The sequence below is a fragment of the Drosophila willistoni genome, assembly GCF_018902025.1.
Source record: "Drosophila willistoni isolate 14030-0811.24 chromosome 2L unlocalized genomic scaffold, UCI_dwil_1.1 Seg168, whole genome shotgun sequence".
Lineage (NCBI taxonomy): Eukaryota > Metazoa > Arthropoda > Insecta > Diptera > Drosophilidae > Drosophila > Drosophila willistoni.
This window is the reverse complement of record NW_025814047.1, coordinates 17,640,189-17,648,486: the sequence shown is the minus strand read 5'-3', so window position 1 is coordinate 17,648,486 and position 8,298 is coordinate 17,640,189. Positions and strand designations below refer to the sequence as shown.

Genomic DNA, 8,298 nt, shown 5'->3' with positions numbered 1-8,298 from the left:
TAAATCAAGTCAACTGGCATCCCAAATTAATGAAGCCAGAATGTTTCTATCCCGAAACATACAACAAGAATGTTACAACGAAGAGTAAACAGCCATCGAAAAAAGGCCACCACGTTTGCCGAAGCAGTCCGCTATGGAAGTTACAACTCTTCTTTAAAGATCATGGAAAATTGTGTGTATGAGATCGAGCCCGTCGCTTTGCTGAAGGACGTATCGCTATACCCACCCAACACTGGGCTACAAAGCTGAAAGTCCGGCACTACCACAAAAAGTATTATCACACTAATCATGTCGCATAATTGCGCCGAGGTACACCAAAGGAAATATATTGCGATAACGGCTAATTTTCGAGGGTCCGATGCCTTTCTTAGAGACAAACTTCAACTGGATGATGCGAAGATGCATCGAGAATTGTCGCAGCAGGAAATATCGTGGTACTTCAACCCACCATCAGCTCCTTACATGGGAGGAGCCTGGTAGCGCTTATTGCGTTCCATAAAAACCGAATTATACCGTATAACACAAAATCAAAAATTCTCAGATGAAAGTCTTCTTACCGCCATGACAGAGGTGGTATTAACGGTTAACTCAAGGTCCCTGATATACGTGTCCCTGGACGACGAAGATCAAGAAGCTCATACGCCAAATCACCTGTTGCTTAGCTCATCAAATGGAGAAAAACAGATTTGCGATCCTGAACAAATAGACAAATCCTTGGCTATAAATAATCGCTCAGCCAGAGTGAAATGTTCGCCAACCTATTTTGGAAACGCTGGGTCAAAGAGATGCTACCAAACATAACACGAAGGTGCAAGTGGCATAAAAACGTAAAACTAATTGGAGTAGCCAACATCGTACTTATAGTGGAGGAAAATCACCGTCGAAATACCTGGACAAAGGGTCGAGTGGTCGAAGTGACCACCGCAGCGGATGGTCAAATCCGCCAGGCGAAGGTACAGACACGACTAGGTGTCCTCTCCAGACCAGCAGTAAAGTTAGCAGTCCTCGATGTCGGAAAAGATGAAGCAAGCTCCAGTGACTCGCTTGCTGGGAGGGGAATTTTGTGAAATTCGGGCCTTCAAGTAAACTTGTACCACTTTAGCACAAAGAGGAACTCTGTCCGAACAATCAGAATGACGCTTTTTAAAAACTTTAACACTCTCTTTCTCATCTTACTCTTGCGATACTTTATTATTAATAAATAGACACATTAGAGCAATACGCAGCGGCATTGATCGAAGTACATACATAAGAACCGCGTGTTTAGTTATTTTTTCGTAGCCAAGAGCCCAAGACTGGAGTAAGTGAAATGAGATTGTACAATTATTAGTTATAAGAAATCTGTAAAATAACCTGAAATTACTTGCAGAATGAAAAAGCTTACCGCTTACCGCGGAATCTACCGCTTTACCGCTTACCGCTAAGGTTACATGGAATTAAATGGATTAAATTTTATTTCAAAGGCTCTGGCGGAGCTAGATTAACTAGACGAACGAGCATCACTACCGAAAACTGATAACGATTTTCAAAGCTAGAAAATAATACTAACATATTAAAAAAGGATTTGTGCGTTTTAAGTTCTTGGAATTGACATGGAGCTTGCAGAGATTCTGGTTCTAAGCGTGGTTGCTTTGCTGTCGGAATTATGCAAACTATTGCTTCCTACTACAGGAAACGGGTTTTGCTGAATAGGTTACTCACCCATTATGGTTTGCAGGAAGAAGATGAGAAATCAGATGATCAGTCAGTTGTAACAGCTAATGGGGAAGAAGAGATTGCAGCAGAAAACGTAGTTAGACCTGAGAGATCATGGTTTACTTTGAAAGATGTTGATGGCAGTGTGACACAGTATTCTGGTACAGATATTCCTAACATTGCTCAATGGATTGAAGAACTAGAAGAATGTGCACTATCGGTACAGTGGAATGAATTACAGGTATTTGTGTGTGGAAAACAGTTATTGTGTGGGGCGGCAAAATTTTTTATAAGGAGTCAAAGAAATAATTAAAACTGGAATTCTTTGAAAACAGCTCTTCGTGGTGAGTTAGTGTACGAATATCTTCAGCTGCAGTCCATAAAAAGTTAAATCAACGCCAACAGAAAAAATGCAAATCTTTAAAAGAATATTTATACGCATTTATGGAAATGTCGATGCCGGTAAACGTTGATGAGGAGAGTCTGATAGAGTACTTCGTTAAAGGTATTCCGGACACAAAAATGAAGATGCGACTCATTGAAGAAAAGATTGTCCTAAGTTCGATCTCGAAAGTGTTAAAATGTTTAAAGGGCTTATAGATACAGAAGCAGATATGTGCTTAATTTGTGGATGTGTTTTTTGGAAGCTAGGAGTTAAACAACTACTGGTAGTCTTGGAAAATGTTTGGTAGGAATAGAAGATGCAAAAATTTAACGTTTGGTAGTTTCGTTATAATGGTGATCATCGAAAAAATTAAGGTAATAGTTGAATTTTATGTAGTTCCCGATGAGGACATGGGGTTTGACGCTATCTTGGGAAGAACGATTCTTGACAGTGCACTGTCATTAAGCTACCTGGCTCTGTATTTTCCATAAGTAATTATGTAATTAATGTTTACTTTCTGTAAAATAAGTCACCTCAAACTTGAGCAAATTTGTAAAGCTTGCAAATGTTAAAAAAGATCTGAGCACGTGCTTGTCTTTGGGGCCCTGGCTCTCATGCAGGGCTGCAACAACTAATCTATAGTTCATCGATATATTGAGCTTAGAGTGTCTAGTTTCTAAATAAATAACAAAAGGCACCATATCGTTTCATGATTTTTTAGACTTTATGCCAAAAAATCGGGCTTTCCGTCCACACTGCAGTGTTGACATGAAGGTAACAAAAAATGACACTCAGTTTTTGATTAGCAATGAGCAGAAGTTAAAAAAAGAAAATATTTTAATCCGATAAGGATTCGATGAAGAAATTTAAAGATGTCTGCACAGTTTTCGGGGGAAGGACGAAATCGTTTTAGAGTTGTCTCATTTAAGCCAAGAACAGGCTAAAGAGGTCGAAAAGATAGTTCAACGATACAAGCCAAAACGCAATCCTGATGCGAAGGTCGATTTGAGAATTATTTTGAAAGATGATATTCCTGTATACCAACACCCAATTGGTTGGCCTACTGCGATCAGGAAATTGTAGATAATCAGATACAGTACTTACTGGGAAACTTTCCCTTGAGGTGGGTCATGTTTTTGCAGGATTTTAGTTACAGTCTAGAACATCGGTCAGGATTAAGGATGAGGCATGTAGGTGATTTGAGTCGAGTCGCCTGTTATTCAGAACCAGATAGTATTATTCATCGTCTGAAAGAAGCTCAATTGGTAGATGATTGGACAAATGCTATCAGAAGTTTAGTTAAAAAGGGCGCGTATGAGGATTTCTATATTTTGAATGAGGTCTTGTTCAAAGATGCCAATAAGCAGTTGATCGTAGTACCCGAGCAGATGGAGAATGAAATAATCTTACTTGCCCATAAACAAGTACATTTCTCAACAAAGAAAACACAGTTATAGGTCGAAAAATCAATCATATTTCATTCGCAAATTGAAAGATAAAGTAACACGATTAGTTGAGAGTTGCGTACAGTGTATTATATCAAATGCGAAAATGGGTAGAAAAGAAGGGTACCTGACAGCCATTGATAAGGGAGATCAGCCTCTAGTTACGAAGCATATTGACCATGTGGGTCCAATGGTCCTTACTAAGAAGAGGTACAATCATTTTTTAGTAGTTGTCGATTGTTTTGGTAAGTTCGTATGGTTATATCCTACCCAAAGTACCGGGGCAGAAGAAGTGGTAAATCATTTGGAAAAACAAGCAAATATATTCGGTAATAGTATTGAACAGTATCCTAAAGCAGGATTTTTCACTTGAAATATCAACTTCGTTGCCCTTGCTATTGGTAATTTATTTACTATTTGAGACCCATTTGCTAACCTTCAATTGTGCTCGTGCCATAAAAAGTATTAGCTTTTGTCAGTACGTCATCGATGTATAAATCATCCAGAAGTATCCTTTTCGCCAATTCGTTAAAAATCTTGGTCTTTGGGGACTAGAAAGCGCACAGTTGTGTGCGACTGAACTTCCTTTATTTCCCAAAATCTTTGCAATACTTCATCCACATCGATCGTTGACAGCAGTGACGTAGATGGTGTCTTGAACTGTACAGTATGTGATTATATAGTGTTGGCCACGACTGGGGGCCCTTGGCCATCGCACGTGTTTTCTCCGGTCAGAACTAACCAAATGTAATCAGTGCCCAGGAAAATGTCGTCTGAAGCATAAGTTTTGAGTTCAGGGTCAGCCATTCGATACCCGGTAAATACCGACAGCGATGAAGCATGAATATTTTAAATGATGAGGTAATCTTTTTAAAACGTGAGACAGATGAGACATAAGACATCATTTGAAGAGAGCAGCCACCTCTGAAGGAAACGAAGTACAAAACTGAAGCACAATCCAATAAAATACGGAATGTAACTAAGACTTCTTGGAAATTCCGCACATATGCCAATGCAGTTAACAGAGTGCCTTTTCATTGACCGTTTGGTTCACCGGGTCTGATAACATTATTCACATTTTTATCTGCTTGGAGGGAATCAAATATGATTCGTCTTTATAACAATTTTTTTTTACAATTTATTTCTATTACCCCACCATTGTAACACTTCCGGCTTAATTATGTCCACATCCCAACGTAAGTTTTGTAAAATTAAGATCTACAAACGCTAACATTTAAAAATTAACCTTTTTGACAATAAACACACTAACATCAACGCTCTCGAGGAAGACAGACGTGTTTTTTTTAAGTTCCCGCGTTTTAACTGATTTTATAATTTTTATACCCTTGCAAAAAGGGTATATTAATTTTGGTCAAAAGTGTGCAACGCATAGAAGGAAGCATTTCCGAGCATATAAAGTGTATATATTCTTGATCAGCACGACGAGACGAGTTCAAATAGCCATGTCCGTCCGTCCGTCCGTCCGTCTGTCCGTCCGTCCGTCCGTCCGTCTGGATCAACGCAAACTCCTCCTCGACCGTTGGAGCTACAGAGCTGAAATTTTGCATGTAGGCTTGTATATACTGCAGGCGTTGTATATCTCGGATTCAGCCGGATCGGATCACTATATCATATAGCTCCCATACAAATGGCAAAGTCACGAACAGTGACTTTTCTTAATAACTTCGTTATTTTCTGAGCTATTGTCGTGAAATTTAATATTGGTGAGTTAATTACACATATAAACGACTATGCCAAATTTGATCATGATCGGGTTACTATATCATGTAGCTCCCATAGGAACGATCTTTCGAAAACAGTGACTTTTGTTAATAACTTCGTTACTTTTGACGCGATTGCTTTCAAATTAAACATTTGTTAGTTTAATATATCTGTTAATGACTGTGCCAAATTTGATAAGGATCAGGTATATATATCATATAGCTCCCATAGGAACGATCGGTGGAAAACAGTGACTTTGATCAATATCTTCGTTATTTCCTATGTAGGCCGTTCTTTCGGAAACATTAGCCTTTTTAGCTTAAACGTTATTCCACTTTGATGGCTATAGGTAAGGAAAGAGTTACCAAAAAAATTGCAAGGGTATACAAACTTTGACGCGGTCGAAGTTAGCCCCGGCCCTCTGGTTTATTTTGTTTTATCGGCATCGCGCTCGATAATTATATTATAATATTAAATTTAACTTGCACCATATCACTCGTTTGCGTTTTTGTGTGTTTGTGTTAATAATTTTTAACAACTTTTATTCTGCTTATAACCTTTGTTGGTTTTTTTTCTTTTCTTTTTCTCTTTCCCACCTTAATTTAATTTTTTTTTCTCTTTCTTGCAAATCACAAGCAACGCTCATTTGTTGTTGTCTTGCAATTTCTGTGAGTTCTTGTTGCAGTGTTTTTGTTATTATGATTTCTAGCTCCCGTGCTCGCGCTCTTTAACTTATTTTTTTTCCCTCGTTTTCGTTTTACTCGTCGCCGTTATTTGCGCTTATACTGCAGTCTGTTGTGTGTCTGTAATTTAGACTCTATAACACTTAGTCAGTGCTCTCTTTCTCTTTTAACCCTTGTGCACCCTCAATATCTCCCTTTCCTTTTATTTCTGGACCTCAGAGTGTATTTCTCATATTTATTTGTTTGGTTACTAATTCATCTTATTAACTCATAATGCCTGTCTGTTCGGTTAAAAATTGTTTCCAGCCCGCCCCACCCCTGAATAGTTTTATTTACTGTTGGTTGTGTGTAACTACAGTACATGTTAAGTGCGCCGGCTTTACATGCAGGGTAAAGGATTTTTTAGATAAAAAAAAGGGTCTCAATTGGGGTTGTGAGTCATGCCGGATCGTGGAAGATGAAATGGAACTTTTTATGCGGCAAACAAAGGATAACCTGATGAGTCTGTCCGCCAGTTTTCTTAAACTCTCGCAAGAGTTTGAAGCTGTCGAGTCTCAGTTTAGTAGTTTAACGCTACTGACTGAGTCTCGAAAGCGTAAGAAGGCAGCAGAACAGACTTCTGATTTGTCCTTGTGTTTGCCGGTCTCCACATCTATATCGGTTCTGACCCCTTCTCAACCAATGTAAACTCCAATTCGGCAGACGATGTCTGTAGTGTCCGTTTTATCTGGGCAAGAATCTACACCAATGTATATTGCCGACAGGGATTCTAGTAATAGTAATGCCGGAGTGCCACTTGTTGCAACTGACGCTACAATTAATGCGGTAGCTGATGAAATACCTAGAATGCCGACAAAAAAACACATTTGTGTTTCGAGACTTCTCCCTGATGCTACATCGGATGATGTCATGGCCCACATTCGGGCTAAACTCAATGTCTCCAATATATCAATAGAAAAGTTCAAATTTTCATATTCTAGAGAAATTTCATCTTTTAAAATCAGTGTTCCAATTGAGTTCTTTGACTGTATCTGCAGTTCTAGCTTCTGGCCGAAAAGCTTAATTGTGAAGGAGTTTACATCCAGCAAGAGGAAGACACGGGGCCAAACAAGGATTCCTTCACCATCTATTCCTCTTTCTTCCTCATCTATTCCCCTCCTTCCTTCCCTATTCCTTCTTCTACTCTTCTCAAAAAACTAACAACTTCCTTCTCTGTCGGCTATCAGAATGTCAGAGGCCTTAATACTAAACTTACTAAACTCTTTGTAGATAGTCTGTCTTTTGATTTTGACCTAATCGTCTTTACTGAGACTTGGTTAAAACCTGACGTTTTTGACGCCACAGTTCTACCCTCTAATTTCAATATTTTTAGACGTGATCGTACTGATCGTAGGGGTGGTGGAGTTCTTATTGCTGTAGATTCCGCCCTATCATCGGGTCTGATAACAATACCTGTTTCAAGTACTATCGAATTTATATGCGTTAAGGTATCTTTTACTCGTTTTTCCATTTTTGTTACCTGTTCTTACATTCCGCTCCAATCGGAATGGCCAACCTATTTACTACACTTAGATTCTATTAAATTTGTACTTGAACTACTTTCTGACAGAACCTCTTTTCCTTTTTTGGGTTCTGGAGTATCATAGAAATCAACAGACGATACTTTTCAAGTCTTCTTATTCAAATTTTTTTTTTCGAAGCCTTGTCTACCTCAAGGAAGCCACCTTGGCGTTCTCCTCGCCAAACTGTAAAAAATACGTCTCATCGTAACTCTTCCATACTGGTTACACTTTTCCTAAACGAGGAAATAAACGTTAAGTATCAAACATTTTTGGCTGGGACTTTTTTGTTACTTATGCATAAAAAATTAATGCTTAAATGACTCATCGACCCATAAAACCAATTTAACTATTTATATTTTAAAAAAATAGCGCAAATCGGGATGGATTTCCCTAGCCATAATCAAAAACATTCAGTATACGTTCAAAAAAACAAGTCGCCAATTTTATTTGACTTTAAGATTTCCAAGCAAATTTGGAAATTGTAATAAAATACAAATGGTAATTCTATTTTACGGTTAAAGGCGTAAATAACGCCCGTAACGTAAAGTAAATGATTTCCGAATATTCGGCAGGGAGAAATACTGCAAAAGCCATGCGATATAAAATGAATAGCTTTTAAATAAATCCTGCAAATCCTCTTTCTTGGTACTCTTCGATCCCGTTCTTATACCCTTGCAAAATGGGTGTATTAATTTTGGTCAGAAGTGTGCAACGCATAGAAGGAAGCATCTCCGGCCATATAAAGTATATATATTCTTGATCAGCACGACGAGACGAGTTTCAATAGTCGTGTCCGTCCGTCTGCC

General features: G+C 38.5%; 1 protein-coding gene across 1 annotated transcript in view; it reads left to right on the top strand.

Annotated features, from left to right (window-relative positions):
- Positions 1 to 561: 561 nt before the first annotated feature.
- Positions 562 to 8,298, top strand: part of LOC26530003 — a 68,288-nt gene continuing 60,551 nt past the window's right edge. Inside the window, exons 1-2 of the mRNA XM_023181462.2 lie at positions 562 to 653; positions 737 to 953. Of these exons, the coding sequence (XP_023037230.2) occupies positions 562 to 653; positions 737 to 953 (309 nt within the window). The remainder of the gene's footprint in view (positions 654 to 736; positions 954 to 8,298) is intronic.